The 16,538-nt window shown below is 51.4% G+C and overlaps 6 protein-coding genes across 6 annotated transcripts; 2 read left to right on the top strand and 4 right to left on the bottom strand.

Annotated features, from left to right (window-relative positions):
* Positions 1–33: 33 nt before the first annotated feature.
* N7539_002438 (uncharacterized protein) lies at positions 34–764 on the top strand (the record flags this gene model as incomplete). The annotated part of the gene is made up of 3 exons (XM_056932041.1): positions 34–84; positions 154–543; positions 603–764. 3 exons carry the CDS (start codon positions 34–36, stop codon positions 762–764), a joined length of 603 nt encoding a protein of 200 aa, XP_056792000.1.
* A 666-nt stretch (positions 765–1,430) lies between these two features.
* Positions 1,431–3,276, bottom strand: N7539_002439 (sugar porter family MFS transporter; the record flags this gene model as incomplete). The annotated part of the gene is made up of 3 exons (XM_056932042.1): positions 1,431–2,580; positions 2,636–2,892; positions 2,962–3,276. The coding sequence occupies 3 exons, from the start codon at positions 3,274–3,276 to the stop codon at positions 1,431–1,433; spliced, it is 1,722 nt and encodes a 573-aa protein (XP_056792001.1).
* A 1,865-nt stretch (positions 3,277–5,141) lies between these two features.
* Positions 5,142–7,921, bottom strand: facB (C6 transcription factor FacB/Cat8; the record flags this gene model as incomplete). The annotated part of the gene is made up of 3 exons (XM_056932043.1): positions 5,142–6,989; positions 7,046–7,356; positions 7,432–7,921. The coding sequence occupies 3 exons, from the start codon at positions 7,919–7,921 to the stop codon at positions 5,142–5,144; spliced, it is 2,649 nt and encodes an 882-aa protein (XP_056792002.1).
* Positions 7,922–10,710: 2,789 nt separating this feature from the next.
* Positions 10,711–12,420, bottom strand: N7539_002441 (SET domain-containing protein; the record flags this gene model as incomplete). The annotated part of the gene is made up of 4 exons (XM_056932044.1): positions 10,711–10,794; positions 10,859–11,462; positions 11,543–12,060; positions 12,130–12,420. 4 exons carry the CDS (start codon positions 12,418–12,420, stop codon positions 10,711–10,713), a joined length of 1,497 nt encoding a protein of 498 aa, XP_056792003.1.
* Positions 12,421–13,034: 614 nt separating this feature from the next.
* On the top strand, positions 13,035–13,472 carry N7539_002442 (uncharacterized protein; the record flags this gene model as incomplete). The annotated part of the gene is made up of 1 exon (XM_056932045.1): positions 13,035–13,472. One exon carries the CDS (start codon positions 13,035–13,037, stop codon positions 13,470–13,472), a length of 438 nt encoding a protein of 145 aa, XP_056792004.1.
* A 269-nt stretch (positions 13,473–13,741) lies between these two features.
* On the bottom strand, positions 13,742–15,570 carry N7539_002443 (Ygr210 GTPase family protein; the record flags this gene model as incomplete). Its single annotated transcript, XM_056932046.1, has 8 exons — positions 13,742–13,768; positions 13,837–13,957; positions 14,013–14,192; positions 14,263–14,468; positions 14,553–14,796; positions 14,865–15,227; positions 15,307–15,464; positions 15,535–15,570. 8 exons carry the CDS (start codon positions 15,568–15,570, stop codon positions 13,742–13,744), a joined length of 1,335 nt encoding a protein of 444 aa, XP_056792005.1.
* Between the last annotated feature and the right edge of the window lie 968 nt (positions 15,571–16,538).

Below are 16,538 nucleotides of genomic sequence, written 5' to 3' on the forward strand. Positions count from 1 at the left end.
CATCAATAGTTTTACTCTCTTCTTGTCGCAATCATGAAGTCGTTCAAAGTTCTCAGCATCCTGGGAGCCGCTCTTGTCACCGGGGTGCGTGATATATATCTCTCAAGATCAATTCATGAATCAACGTCCATATGAAGCTGACCCCCCAGCCAGGCCCAAGCTCTCAACGAGGCCCCCATCCAGGGCTACAATATCGAGGAATTCAGCTGGGAGGTTGAATCCGCCCCCGGCAGCGAAAAGGTCGTTCTGAACGGCACCGTCCAACAAATCGTGGCCCAGCTCCGCGAAATTAACCCCAACTTCGACACCGACTTTGGTCTGGACAAGGCCGACGAGGAAGAACAAGCCCACGCTGAGTCGCAACTCACAAAGCGCGGTGACTCTTGGCTGTGCAACATTTTCGACGGCGCCCGTCAGGCCGACATCACCAACGGCATCAAGTATCTCCGTGGTGTGTCTGGTCAGCCCACAGCGGGCCCTGGCCCGGGTAATTGTGCACGAGTCAGCTGCTCGTATGCAGCAGCAATTTGGTGGTGTAACGATGTAAGTGTTCGAAGGGAGCTCCTGGGAAGTGGCGAGACCCAAGTTAACAAGAGATTTAGAACACCTTCACAAAGGTCCTCCCCGGCTTCTACAACATCGCTGATGGAGCACAGGTCCTCAAGAACAAGTGCTGGACTGGAGGTGGCCAGAAATTCTCGGGACAGCTTTTCCACGATGACAAGTGGAATGTTATCGTTCGGGCTGACCACGACAACTGTTAAGTCGATCAGTAGAAGAGGAGTGCAGACAAAAGGGGGCAAAAGGAGACGGGCGAGCGGAATTCAGGATAAAGTATCCCTCGAGGATTCTGGAACAGCAACTGTCAATGTCAGTCTATTAAATGAGCGCAAAAGGCACGGATCCCTCGCCAAAATGATAGGCGGAGCGCCCTTCCTGGCTGTTTGATATTTGGGAGTTTGCGTCGAAATCCACAGTCCTCGAACAATGTACTCGCCAGGACTGATCTTGTTGAGTTTGAGACATGGTAGAGAATGTCTACACGCTAATACGTGTATGTACACTGGGGAAAGAAACCACTTGGACCCTCACTCAAATATGCGGAGTGGTTACAATCCGTATCCGAAAGCCAACACGATGCCAGCTGGAGGCTCTCTTAATGCGTTGCTAGGCCTTTTACACTTTCAAACAGCACCAACGGTGTGAATAAGAAAACGTATAAAACTCAAATAAGAAATTAAAATACATAAAATTTTCGTATACATGTACACATAATGGAGTTCGACACGATAGGGACACAAAGAAAGAGGAGTTGGGATGCATATATACTCATTGAGAAATGTTCATCCAAAAGATTTACGTGCGGTACTCCTGTGTCTGCCTTCGAAGTGGATCAGTAGGTTGTCAGCCGATGAAATTACCTCAATCCATCAAAGCTCGGTGCGTCCTCCAGTCGCAGTGACAGGGGCAGAAGGACCTTCCGACTCCAACACACCGTTACCCGCATTAGGTCCATCGATGTGCGAAGCGCGCTGCTGACCCTTGTCAAAGGAGCCGCGCATTACGCTGGGATCAGCGGGGAATTCGAACTTGGAGCTCTTCCACGGCTTCACGTTCATCAGATACATGGTATCAATTTCCTCCAGAGTTCGGCCCTGGCCCTCGACGACGCCAAAGTAGACTGTGGCTGCCGCGAGGAACAAGCAGCCTGCAAAGACATAACCGTATCGGAAGTCGATGGCGCTAGTGATGAACGGAGTGAAGAAGGCGAGCAAGAAGTTCCACAGCCAGTTGGAAGCGGTACAGAGGGACATGCCGCGGGCCCGGTATTGCGAAGGGAAGAGCTCGGCGATGATGGCCCAGACCATTGGCCCCCACGTGCTGGCGAAGCCCAGGATAAACAGACAAGCGAACACCACCATGACAACTCCGGCAGTCTTGGTATTTTGAGGGTTCTCTCGATCAAGTGAAAAGTGTCCGACAGAGGCGAAGATCATGAAACACACGAACATCCACAAGGCACCCGCAATGAGTGATCGGCGACGACCAAAATGTTCGATCAGGTACAGTCCGAGGAAGGTGGTACCAAAGTTCACTCCTCCGAGAATCATCTGAGTCACGTAACTATTCTGGATACCAGCGCCCTGGAAGACGGTGGTTCCATAGTAGAAGAAGTAGTTGGCACCGGTGAGCTGCTGGAGAGCCTGGAGAACGACTCCAATGACCACACGGCGAGCCATGGTGGGAGCCCGGAACATCTGCACCCAAGACGCTTGGCCATTCTTGACTTCCTCTTCATACTTTTGCTTGATTTCGTCAAACTCAAGATGGAGGGCGCGATGATTGCGGGGAACGCCGTAAATCTTTGACAGTGTACTGATAGCCTTGTCGACTTTGCCATGGCGGTAGTCGTATCGAGGACTCTCAGGGAAGAAGGCCATACCAATACCAAGAATGAGCGCCCAAAGATAGGTGATTCCCATTGGAATGCGCCACGACGCAGTCGAGGTCTTCTTCTCAGTTCCGAAATTGATACAATTCGCAACGAAGATTCCCAAGGTGATGAACAACTGGTATGTGCTGGAGAAAGTTAGTTACAAAGATCCATATGCAGGAGACGGAAATTATTGCACACCTGATCAGAGCACCACGGATGTGTCTTGGCCCAGACTCGGCCTGATACATGGGCACAAGCAGAGACAGACCACCCACACCGAGGCCCGCAACCCAACGGCCAAGGGCAACCTGATACCATTTCCCGACGGGAGACGAAATCTGCACGGTGACACCAACACAGACAATCGCAGACCAAAGACTAATGGACCATTTTCGACCAATTCGATCAGCAACGAAACCGGCGACAAGAGCTCCCATCAGAGTACCGATTGACAGCTACAGATGTGTTAACATTAGCGCCTCTCATCTTCAGTCAAGTCATGATAAGACAGGTCGTCAGCATACCAAAGCCACAATAAGGCCCGAGCGAACGTTTGTGAAATAGTAAGTCCCGTTGGCGTTAGGCTCGCCAAACCGCTGCAAGAAGTTCTTCATCTCAAGGAAACCGGAAATCTGACCCGTGTCGTATCCGAACAAGAAGCCACCCATGGAGATGAAGACGCCCATCAAGAAGGACCGCCATGTGAGGAGAGGAATGGGCGTGTCAACGACATCGTGTGCGCCCTTTTCATGCTCTGCGGTCGAGGTAGACTCTCGAGGAATGTCTGCGTTGCCGTACACATCCTCCGGTTTTGTCTGGAAGAGATTCTTAAGAGGCATCTCGGGATGACTCAGACGCAGGTGGGTGTTCGTAGTTGTGCTGATCGCTCAATTAGTCTTACGGTATGTATCTAGTCGGACTAAAGACACTGAAGCGTCACCAGAAGTACGAGAAAACTTGCCGACGAATAAACCCTTATACACTGGCTGATTCGTCTACGTCACTACTGAATTCATTCCTCATTCGTCGCCAAGCCTTGGCGACCAAAGGAAAAGCCCTCTCCATGTGGCTGTCATGGGCTCCGTCTGGGGAAAAACCAGACCTTTGACCATGGATCGATCGTCCGTAACTGACGCAACGACATGGGCGAGGCAACGGCGAGACAGCGGCGCCTGCCATGGTTCCAGCGAATGGACTTTACAACAATAGCACCCAGGCAGTCTTTCAGGGTTCTCTAACCAATCTCCGCACTTGTGAAATGGCGTCCCGATCAAAGCACTGCCCGTAATGAATAGTGATAAACGTCCGCTGATAAAGATAACGGGGGACTGGGGGCGAGTCCAGTACAGTACTGCTCCCGAGCACATCTGAAGTTCGGGGTAATGGAGACGGACGAGAGTGCAGCCAATCCACAACCGCAGCGCCCATACGAATCCGGACGGCGTTGTGAGAATCCCTGGCGACGATCTTTGGATCGAGACACAGACGAACCAGAGTGACCTCAGCGGCGTGGCAACCCCCGTTCTTGTGACCTTTCGCACATGATTTCCAGTTTGTTCCGGATCATCCGCCCAGACGAATCGTGGCGATGATTGTTCTCTTTCGAATCGAGACCCCGCTAGGGGCATCCAGCGAGGGACTGCGCTATGCGTAGTTTGCGTACTATGGCCGACCCGCAAGCGGTGGACCCCTTTAACCTCGCAGTAGAAGGATTTTAGAACGTGTCAATGATGCTGGTGGTGAGCGCCACTGAAGGGATTCCTCTCGGAACCGTATTCCTCCAGTCAGCCAGGCCACTTGTTACTGGCCGGCCTGTTCGATAGGCCTTTCCGATAGTGGAGCGGACGCCGTGCTTTTTCTATCATTGGCTTGGAAGCAAGAGCTGCGAGGGTGCCGTCCAAAGTTGAACAGCGCAGCGGCTTGGCTGTCGCGGTCTTCCATGCCGCTCGAGCTTTCATCATAGCAAAAGCTGAGAATCTGCAGGAAGGGTTCATAACAGGGAACTATGCCGAGGTTGAATGTGCGAAGCAGCCCAGAGTGGTTACGAAGGTAGGCAGGTCCATGTGGTGGTTGGGGTTGGCGGACAGCGGACGAGGCTCCGAGCCCAGTCCCTGACTGGGTGAGGAACTGCCGCTGACTTCCGCATATCTATTCTGCGCGATGTGACAACAGTCATCTCGTGATTGCCTTGCCTGGTCTCGACACTGTATGCCAAGTCCTGACCATGCAAGGAAGGGGCAATCATGCTCTTTAGATCATCAACCGCGGCCTATTAGGTTGGCTTCTCATCAAGAACCCGTGACCTAAGTGTGAGGACAGGAAAGTACAGAGGCAAAACTCAAACTTACAAACCTAAACACACGATCAAGATTACAATCAAACACATTTATGATACTAACTATCCTGACAAGATACAAGATATTTCGAATATGATTATCAAGATTTGAAAAAAAAAAAAAAAAAAAAAAAAAAAAAGGGACACTGGCGAAAAAGAAGACGACCAAAGCTTCCACAGTAGTAAATAGTGCCAACGCCTCCCCAAGAACGCCTCAATTTGGTAAGGTATCATTAGCAAAAAAAAAAGTAGGGGGGGGGGGGGGGGGGGGGGGAAAGAAAAAAAGAAAAACAGAAAAAGAAAAATAGAGAAAAGAAAAGCTCATGTCAACAGTATAACGATAGCGCAGTATGTAGCTCTGAGGAAATTTCATTGCACAGAGGGTCGTTGGTCCCAGCTCTGGGCGAGACGGTATTCACCAACATCGTCCTTGGAAGGCACGGCGAGACCTTCTAATGAATCGGGCAAGTTGAGCTCGTCCGGACGTACGGACAAATTCCCCGTCGTCGAAAATTCCTCACTGCTACCTAGAGGGTCCCCAGAGTAGCTCAAGTACCCATGATGAGGCAGTTCACTGTGAATAGAGTAGTCTCCGCTACTCGCAGACCATGCCTCGGGGGACAATTCTTGCAGCTCATTTGACAACGGGCCGGGCATCGCAAGGGTCGAGTCGTGAGATTTGCGATGGCAATCGGCGGTGATGGAGGCGAACGGACCAGAATCTTCACCGCACTCACTTCCACCGTAGATGCCGGTGAAGATATTGGAAAGCCCGTGATCCATATCACTCAAGACGTACTCCCAGTCAGCCATCGTGATGGCTCCTGTGGCTGGGTCGGCTCCGACAGACGTCATTCCCACGTGAGGCTGATCATATATGGAAAGTGATGCAGGGCGCCGCGTCTCGTTTCCGAGGTCCAGGGAGGAGTGTCGGCTCAAGGGGTAAACGGTATTCGTGGGCTGCTGGTGGTGGGTGGGGGGCAGGCTTGTCCAACTGGGTGATTGTATAGCGTGGGTGTCAAGCGGAGGCGTAGAGCCAGAGACAGTGTTTCGACGAGACTGGGAGCTCGAAGAAGCAGATTGATCCTTACTCAGACTGTGCCTGATTCGCGCCTTGAGGGACTGCAACTGCTTCTTCGGAGATTTTGAAGGCTTGTGAGCCGGGGCCTTCATCTCATTGGACTTTTTACAGACAGCCGCAGAGTCACTTGCTGGGCTCGGATTGAGCGCCGGATGGAATCCAGCAATCGCTTTGAATTCGGTGGCAGACGTCGAAGATTCAGCTTGTAGCCGATCCACGACCGTTGTGAGCAACTTCTGGCTATCTTTTGCAAGCTTGCTGTCCCGCTTGAGACCCATAGTCTGCCACAAAAGGCCCAATCCCGAGAAAAAGACCAGCTCTTCCCGGTTGATGCTGACAGACAGACAAAGCCGGCGCTCGTCAAGCAAATCAAGTATTTGCAGAATGTGTTTGGCTGACTCAGCCACGACCATGATGGACGGAGATCGGACGTGCTCTTCAGCAAAGCAGACGGCCGGCCGGTGAACCAAAGACCGGATAAAGTAAAAGACCAAAGAGAGAAGAGGTGACCGACTTCCTGTGACGTTTGTACTAGGTTTGTCCTGACAAAATTCGAGGCGCAGATGAGGAGGGAGACCACGGAGCCATTCGTCAAGATCCGCGCTGATCGCACGCAACCGGGCCACATAGATGTCGAAGCGAGTCTTTGAAGGATATAAGTACTCCATGGCTTTGCTCAGAATACGGGACGCACTGAAGAGAGCAAGAGCGCTTGAGATCCGGGTCGATTCGCCAGGAAGAGTTGGTAGGAAGCCTGACTCCGTGACATTCTCATCATCGATGTCCACCGGAAGTTCGGTCTGAATGAGGGAATCGGGCAAGATTACAGGCATGCCTGTGAGCGCGGCACAGAAGCGATCCATGGTGTATTGACACCAGAAAACCTTCTTCCGGGTCTCGGCCTCCAGGTGATTGAACTCCGACTGGCCAGGGTTGTGATACAACCCTAGTTGGTGGCACTTGTCTGCAGCCAGAGCACGGTAGCGGAGCAAGGCACGATAATCGCGCTTTGTCATGTAATAAATCTGCGCCAGAATGATGCATTGCAGTACTTCAATTGAAGTCTCCTCAATGAATGCATCGAGACAGAGAGTCCAATTCTGCTCGAAAAAAGCCGGATCTTGGTGTGTTCGGGACTGCGCACCTCGTTAGATTGTACGGCAGAAACGAAGAATGATATGGCACAACTCACCTGGGACGACAAGGCCGCAATGCCAAAGATCAAATTTAGCTGAGCCATCAATCGGGCGTTCTGTTGGAAAGAGCCTAGATCGTTCAGGTATTCTCCGTAGGCCTTGAGAATAGTAGGTCGATGAACGACTGGGTACATAGGTGCCCATTCCTGGAAGAATATGTTGATAAGTTGATCCGACACCAGACGTGGTGGGGTTGCAACAGCTTGCCCGGGGGATCCACGGGCAAGCGGCTGCAATGGTGTGGTCAGAAAATCTGTGTGCGTAGGCTGAGCCTTGCCTTGTCCCACAAGTGCATGATTCAAGACATCTAGAAAAGGTTGGATGAGTTGAGTTGTTCAAGCAGGGAAAGTCCTGCAATAAGGATACCAGCTCCCACACTTACGAGCAAATCCCCGAGTAGTCGATAAGCCGTCGTTCAGACGACTGGTGTCCCTTCCTGAATCAGCGATGTGGTGGTATTGTTCGACATGGATGATGCCTTCAGATTCATCCGAGATCAGCGCTTTCGTCACCACGGGCATAGACGGAGACCGTGCGGGGACAGCCCGCTGCGCAGCTGAAGAGAAAGAGTGAATCCGCGATAGAACATCAATCTTCTCGTCCTTCTCATCCAGCAGATCTTTGAGGTCTTTGACCTCCGCTTCCAGACTGCGCACGCGCTCCTCCAACGACTCTGTATATCCACGTGGGAAAGCTCGACGGCTCAGTTTGTCGCTCGTTTTACATTCGAATCCGACATTTGCGCATTGCGTGCAGCAGGGGCGAATACCATCGCAGCGGATTTTTTTACTTCGACAACGATCGCAGGCTTGGGCGATTCGGCTTTGGCTGCCGCCCACTCTGATTACCTTCATCGGGAGGATACCAGGCATCTTGGCGAGATAGAGCGATGCGCATCAGCCGTGTGAAAGGATTATAAGACTTTCCAGCGCACGGAGTCCTTCTTCAGAGACTGTGAGACCGCCAGAGATTGTGTGAGATCATCTCACGAAGGAAGCAATATAGTCAAAATATCCAAAAGATATCAGCCTCGCCTGACGAAACATGAAGCCACCGATGCAGGAGAGGGGGGAGGCGATAAGACGGAGTGAGGACGTGCAGATGCAAATGCGGGCGGGTGGATCAGGCTGACTCAGTTTCCGGTGGGCGGGTGAAGAGGAGAAGACTTGGTGCAGTCCGCCAATGATCTTGGCCGTTTAGGTTGTTTCGCGAGTATCAGTAATTCCATCTTACGATACCGCTTTCGAAGGTTAAATCTGCCGGGTGAGGTACATGGTGCAAGACTCCTAATGACTCGCAATCTAGACATCTACAATACGCCCCTGCAGGAAATCAAGTCCCTCTTACAGCGAGAGAGCATTCGCACTCCTCCTTCCATACTATTGCAAGATATTCCCCAAAGGGGCGAAGAGTGATTGGTATCGTGGGTATCAGCTTGCCGAGGCGCCGACAGATGGGGGCAAAAGTGTGGACTCGGTTGAAGGCCCCAGCGATCTTCCCGAGAACCCCAGACTTCCAACATGGAGACTTGAGAGCCCCGGAAACTTGGAAAGGTCTTTGCCGTAATTGTCACAGGGTGCCACGGAACTCGCGCTCGCGGTATTACAGTATCGTAACGATCGGTATCGATGGGCTTCAATACCACAGTCCTGTATTCAGGTATGTAATCGTACTGTAGATTGCGGCATTGCGCTGTCGCACTACTCTACAAGTCTGCATCAACCACGCAAATGCGCAAATCATGATCTTCTTCACACTCTTGGCTTCCTACATTATCCCTGTCGAACGCCTCGAGGCTCGCCAGCTGACGGAAAGATAAAGATGCAAGTGTCAGACAAATGAATAATCGTGGTGATATCAGTCCAGTTTGCGGAGAAGAAGGGCGATTCTTTTCACGTACACTTCTCGGAAAGGATTGGCTGAAAAGTGAGTTTGCAGACAAAATAGTAAGGATTCAATGATGATCTACCAAGGTTCGGCAAGCTGAATAAACTTAAGCTGAAGTCATTGATGATCACAGATAGAACCACACCACAACGTCTGACGCAAGAATGCGGTCCAGTCACGAGTGGTCTTCCTGTTCTCGTCCTCTTTACGAACTGACACCTTGCTACCTTATACCTTGCCTTCTCGAGGGGCAGCAAGTTGAGCAAAGGGTGCGGAGTCCGGGGACAGCCCATCCAGAGATCGTCTTGGTGCACTGACTCGATCCACAAGTGCTGAGAAGCCCACATATTCTCCAATTGCATGCAATGTCCAGGCATGTCTTTAGTTCTCCCCGTTATCAACTGAATATGGGAGGGTATCGCGGTTCAATTTTGACCATGTCTACCAATTCTCAAGTTGGTGGTACAGTCCAATTTTGGCCAGATCTCGGCGCGGCGCGAGCTGCTGCTTCGGGAGTCTTGGATACATTATTGGCATGCAAATCGATCCCTGTCAAAGTGACATCGACTGGCGAGATAGTGTGAAGAAAGATAGCTGGGACCCTGCAGAAAAATATTTCTGCGGCCCTTCCACTGCAGTCACGGTCAATTTGCGTGACCACGATATTTGATGTTGCACATGGTGGTATGCACATTTCAAAGCCAAGACCTGCACTGCACAGGCGTGAAAGAATTCAAGATTCGGAATGGCCTTCTTGTCACTGACGGGCCACTGATCTTCGGGGACGATCCGCCCGTGGGTGGAGATGTTGAAGTGACTCGAATTGATTTATCACCCCGTCGCATGTGTATCCTTCTGGACCCTGAGAAGACAGCATCGTTCCAACGCCCCCACGGCTTTAGCCTGGCTGACTGCATGAAGTTGAGAAATTTGACCGGCAAACGTCAGCCTGGGACCATGCCGATACTGGCTGTAACATACCAGTCGAGACGGGACTCTGAACTTCTCAACTTTGGGTAAGCGAGTTTTACCCGAGTCAATACCGATAGACTCGCGAACCACGGTACCGTTTCGAGCTCATCGGGACGAGATTTGCATGAGTCTTATTGGGAAGAATAGCGGCGCTGAAGCTGTCAAGCACCACTCCCTGAGATAGTTGAAGGAAGGTGGCCGAGCGAGTGCGGCAGCGCCGAGCAATAACGGCAAGCTCCACGGACGCAGGCTCCACTCACTCTTTGGGCCTGTGCATGACTGCATGACTGCATCTGGCCATGAAGTCGTAGTAGTAGGTATCAATTGTTGTCCATCAAGGTTGCTAACACCCTGCAGCAAGTTCTGCCAACGGTCAGATTCGCTTGAAGGGCAGCACACATGAGCTCTAGACTCGGATCGCGCTCAACGTGGTGCTCTGCAGGATGCTATCCACATCCCATACTAGTTTTCTGCGCGGATAGATTTGAAGATACGACCTTGCAAAAGTACGCGATACGACGAATGCCAAGTATGCCTCACGGGGGGCTGATTCTGTGGCTACGGCAACCCCCTTGACGAGTCGGACCTTTCAGATCGGTCTACAACTCCTTTACGATCCTACCGACGGAACGGAAATTGACTCCGTTCGCTGAGCGCACGGAAGAGCCCTGCATTGCATCAGTGGCGGACGCCGGAACTCGCGAATTCATGCAGGCTTATCCTGCCTCTCAGTCGCATCGTCTCCTCGGTTGGAAGATGCGACGGTACAGGGGACTGCCCCCTTCCCTGTGTCTCCATGTCATCACGAAAAGTCTTCAACGTCCTCCGGGACCGACTGCTTCGTAAGATATGACATGACCGCCGGCGATTCCACAAGGGTGTTTCTCTAGTATGCGAAGATTAGCTAAGTATGTCAAACGGACTCTTGCTTCGGATGAAGATGATCTGACCTGGTTGATAAGACTCTGAATTGATCGCTGCAGCAAATCTTCCTCGAGCGTTCGTAACTTGGAAACAGTAGCCATGACCTCTGGTCTGAAAAGTTTCCCCATGAGTGCTTCATCATCGCGAATGCTGTCGATTGCGTTGCTGACCCGATGAAGCGAAGCAAGCTGCGTCTCCACTCGCTGGAGAACTAACATGACCGCTCGTAGTTGGAAAATCTCCCAGGATGGATCTGCTGTAAGAAAGCCCAGAAGCTGATCACAAGACTGAATGGGGTGGTCTTTCCAGCGTGCCTCGAGCTCCTTGGTACCATCGGTACGTTGCGCGATTCCGATGTGGAGGCCATCCTCTTCGTTGACACTTGCCCACCAAATCAGTTGGCTTTCCCAGTGAATGTCTGAGGCAGCTTCATCTGTCTGACCCTCGTTTGCACCACCGACCGATAGCTTGAGCCCGGGGTTCTTACGACAGAACATATTCTTCGCGACTGCCAGGGGGTCGTCTTCGGGCAGTGTCACGTCTAATAAAACTTGCTTGGCATCAGCCAGATCATCCGGCAAAAATCCGTAGGCGAACAACATCTCGGATGCTGGTTTCTCATCACCGTATCTGTACGGCGGAAAGTTTAGCGAGCTGTTGACTTGGCGAGGGCAGCACTTGCAAAGCGAACGAGAAGGGAGCGGGCTTACGAGATGGTCACTTCTTCCCCCGGTTGTATTCCTTGACCCCAACGTAACTGCAGGATTACGCTGCCCTCCGAGCTCACGTCGTAAAGGGCTTTCGCTTCCCCTCCGCCGGTGTGATTGGCCATATCGATGCAGGGCACTATAGAATGTCCGATACTAGGCAAATCGACCATGCGTGATCGATACGCGGCGTCCACATATTGCCAATCTTCGATGGACAATCTCCCCGCATCCGCGTCCCACCAGCACTGCTGACACCAGGGTATGCTCTCGGTCGACTGGCGTAAATGCTCAAATTCTCTTTCCAAGGCCGTGACTTTGCCGTTTAATGCAGATGAGAGCGAAGTACCTTCGAGCAGTGATACTTCCTCGCCTCGATAGAAAGTTGGCAGAGGAAATGATTCTGGGAAGAACTTGACATATTCCGCCCAGGGACTTGACACCCCAATACGCTGGGTTATATCTGGGCTTGAGTGTGTCAATTGAAGTAGGAGAAATATGAGAATTGCTCCACGTGTGGTCTATCCTTCATTTAGCCAAGCTCCCTCTGACGTGTTGGAATACAACAACAAAGATGTAGAACCGCTTACAGTGCCAAACGCTCCCACAGCATCCAAGACCTCGCGTAGGTGCTGATCTGACTTGGCATGGTCATGGACAGTCTCCAATGAGAGTACCAAGTCCGCTGGGACTCGGAAAAGAATCGTAGGTTCGGCGTCGCTCATACTACTGACTCGAGACTCGGTTGCTATCACCGCAGTACCTTTCTCGGCGCTCAGATCACCCGTGTCGGCCCTTTGAAATTTCACTCCATTTGAGGTCACCCCATTGAGGTGCAACCACGCTGCAAGAGACTCTGCTGGGTAGGAAGCCCGCTTCATTGTGGTTTGGGCCGTGGGCAGTCGTGCGGATATACGGAGTGCAAAAAGTCGAGCGGTAGGCGTGAGACCCTCAGATAGACAAGCACTGATTCCTTCCCAGGGGAAAGCTCCTCGATTTTGATCAATGAAAATGAATCAGCTGGGATATACGCTGTCAATCGTGGTTTCGTGTCGCATCATTGGACCCGCGTGATGTCCTGCTGCGGGTTCAAGGTTGTAATGAGTGGACACCAGAATCTTGAGGCATCAACAGCATCTTTAAACAAGCAGGCAGGATCTAATCGGTCAACGAAAACCCTGAACCATTACCGATGACTTGTGCTTATGGAATACTTGATGACAAATTTAAACAGTATTCATTTAACCTGAGATCACTGATCTAAAATAAAGCTCAATCTAATGCATTTTCGCGATCGTCCATCGAGATGGCATCGGCATGTGTTGCGGCATCAAGACGTCATACCTGGGACATAATGAAGTTACCGGGGAACCCCAGGTCTATTGATCATCGATATTGACGATCATACCTTACAAAATTGGCACAAAAGCACCTGCCCTGAGTGCTTTTCTTTTAATCTTCCAGTTAGTCACCACGACACTTCATATCATCAAACATGCTCGGTCCAATCTTTGCTCCATTCAAATTGCCTAGTGCGCTCGTCGTACGACCGTCACGAGCCTCCATCCTCACGAGACGAACCTTTGCGCGATTCGCCGTGTCTTTCTCTTCCGGGGGCTCTCAGAAGGAGCCCCTTGCAAAGGAATGGAAAGGGTCACATCCAGAGGAGCATAGTACCCAGCGAGTCAAGCGAGGCGACAACAAGGATATTGCTGCAGCGGCCGCCAAAGAGGGAATGGACGAGCGCGCAAACTATGAAGGCATCGCGGAGGGTTCCAAGTCGCAGGCGACGACCGAGCGCGGTGGCCGCAAAGCAGAGGCCAAGGCCAAGAAGGAACATCCCGCAGCCCCGGAGCCGGTAATAGGCATGAATGATGAGCGAGGCCAGGTGCGTTTCACAGTGTCTTCGTTGATTGCCGAGTCACTGCGTTGACTTCAAATATGGATATTCAACCTTGTCGGAGCTGTACTGACCGATCTCTTGGGTACAGAAAGGGCATTAGTGATAAAGGCTCGGTCTTGAGGACTTTATTTACAGGCGTGACCGGTCGCTCATCTCTCTGAACAATTCTAAGCCACTTGCACCTGATATCTGTCTTTCTGGAAGCGACGCTGGCTATATTGGCCTTTTGTCAAATGCAGGCCGATACTGTACACTATTCATCACCCCGCATAGATATGAATTTCATGTTGATGCAATTATTACCGTCCGACTTTGAAGGAAAGAATCTAGCCCCGAGCATTTGATTAGCGAGCGTAGCTGTTTGGCCGAGCTCTTGCGAGGTGGTTCGACTTACATCATGTTTCCCAACCGCTACAATATCTTCCTCTGACACCCGCGTTCCTCCAACGCCTTCAATGTAGGAGATAGGGACATCGCCCATGACCTTCCGAGCAACGTCGCCAACTGTGCTATTTCTGTGGCACTGTCAGTAGATGCCAGTCTGGTTTCTTCCAAATTGGTCACACTTACTTCTTAACCAGGACGCAATCACGAAACACCGCACTTCCTGATCCGGAGTTGAAAGTCTGAACGTTGCGCACGGGGAAGACTGGGACCAATCCGAGACGTTCTGCGGCCCTTGAGAGGCACTGCACAACGCCCGTTGACCCAAAGCGGTACAGGACCATGTCTTTTAGATTTTCGACACGACTGGTAGAAAAAGGGCAGACATCAGTCCCGGCCCAAAGCTCCTATCACTACCAGCACCCGAGCTACTTACGCCTTCAATTTTTCGTCCATCTCCTTCAAGCCACCGCCATCTGGATCCCCCATCTCGATCAGATCTTCCCTTGTGTCCACAAATTCACTGCCCTCGACGTATTTGATATAGCCTTGTTTGGCTAATCGTCGGAGAAAGACCTCTGATATGGCTGAGCAAAGAACGATGGCTTGAGGATCCTGCATTTTGGCGATTTTGCTTATGTTCTGTTGTCGAAGCTGGATCAGTATCTCTACTTCATCCCAAAAAAAACTTCTCCTTGTACCACCATCAGCAACCTATTTCCATACCTTATCTGCATCAGGGTGATCAATCTTGTTCAAGGCATAGACCATGGGGAATTTCTCGTCAATGAAAGCCTTGACCACAATCTCCACCGTCTCATTTGACCACGACTCGAGAGGCTCTTTCAATGCCAAGCGATCCAGACATCGCGCCACAATCGTTGATGTACTTCCGTACCCAGAGAATTGTCCTTGTAGAGTGTCCACGGGGTTTGCCTTGGTTGCGACATGACGGCGTTTAATCGACCCCCTGGCTCTGAAAGTCAGCAGTGAGAAAAGAGATGAAATCACCCGGGTGTCTGGCAACGTGAGACCGACCATTTCTCCATCAAGTTACCCAAAACCCAGCGGACAATCTCTGAATGCAGCCACTCAATGTCCACTGACGGATCGTAGCCCCGAGTCGCTTTCCCCTCTGCATCAGTTGTGCCACTGACATCCACCACGTGAATGAGAGCATCTGCGTGTCGCAAGTCGTCCAGGAACTTGTTTCCAAGACCCCGTCCCTGGTGCGCACCGGGAACCAGTCCTGCCACGTCCAGTAGCTCAATAGGAACCGAGCGCCGTCCTTCGTGACAACCACCATAGTTCGGTTGGCAGCGATCGGAGACATTATGGCGTAGACAGGCGCATTCAATCTGAAGGTACCCGACGGCTCTTTGAGGGTCGATGGTCGTGAAACTGGAGTCGAATCGTTCGTTAGCGTGTCATCGCGATCCGCCGGAGGAGGATTGTCATGGCAGGTGGAAGCAGCACGTACGGAAAGTTTCCTACAGGCGGAGGACCGGCAGATTTGTGATTAGCCCGAGCACCAGTGCTTGCCTCTTCCTCTTTCGTCTCATGATCTCTGCATCTCTTACCAACTTTGGATGAGGCGTCAGTCAAGCTGTTCAGAGTGGTTGACTTCCCACTCGATGGCTGGACCCCTCACACGCGTGTCAGCGGGGTTGACTCCGGGCAATGCCTGTGGGCATTCGGACAGACTGACCTTGCCCACCAGCCCAATCAAGGGATCGCGTGGCATATTTTTTGATTTGTTTTTTACAAGTCTATGCGAGTGTGTCCCAGAGACGGCGATGGGATATCACAACAGCAATCTCGTCCGCGTCGACTCTCAATCTCTCTGGCCGTGGGCTTGGCCTTTCTGCGGCGGCTGCGATAAGAAACATTTTCTGCCTGCTTACGGTCGCAGGCGGTGGACTCTACCCTGTATCGGGCTGTTTTTTCCGCCGAATCGGGTGCACGGACGAACATTCTTCGGGCGGAAGACAGAAAGAACGATGGATGGACGCTTCTCCCGCCCGTGCCGGACCCGATTGCGATTAAGATTGAAAAGAGGCTGACGCCGCCCGCCGAGAGTCGTTTTAAGGTTGGTATCTAAAGGAGCAAGCCAGTGGCAAGCTACTTAAGGAGTATCAGACACTGAACAAAGACACAAATCCTATATATGTTACAGCAGCTGGTTCACACACATGTGAGCTATACATACCTCTCAATGTTGTGAGGAAGACCGATCAGAGTAAGCAAAAGGAGTAACTACTGAGAGCCTGTCACAGACTAGTTTCCCATCTTCAAAATTGACCATGTCTATTTATAACATTTTAGGAGTCAATACTCCAGGGTGCTAATTCTTCAGATATTGATTGAACCTATCCTCGAGCTGGTGATTTCCCGCAGAGACTTGACGCCTATCGGTCTGTGGCATGACACATAGTATGTGGCTATTTGTAGGTATGGTATAGTTTCATGCTTCCAGGTAATTCGATGCACTCATGGGATACTCCGGCCCAAACTAGCTTAACCTCTGTCCAGCTCAACTCAAACAGAGATCCTGTAGTATTTTCGTGAATCCGTACAGGGTATGACACAATACGGTATTGGGTACATGGAACATCCATTCACACCACTGTCGCTGGCCCGGTACATCAGTAGTCCATTAGTCCATTCAATAGTGAGGCTATTTACTATATGATTATGGCATATGTTGATCAG

This window comes from Penicillium diatomitis (assembly GCF_028827545.1).
Source record: "Penicillium diatomitis strain IBT 30728 chromosome Unknown utg000003l_segment0_segment0, whole genome shotgun sequence".
Taxonomy (NCBI): Eukaryota; Fungi; Ascomycota; class Eurotiomycetes; order Eurotiales; family Aspergillaceae; genus Penicillium; species Penicillium diatomitis.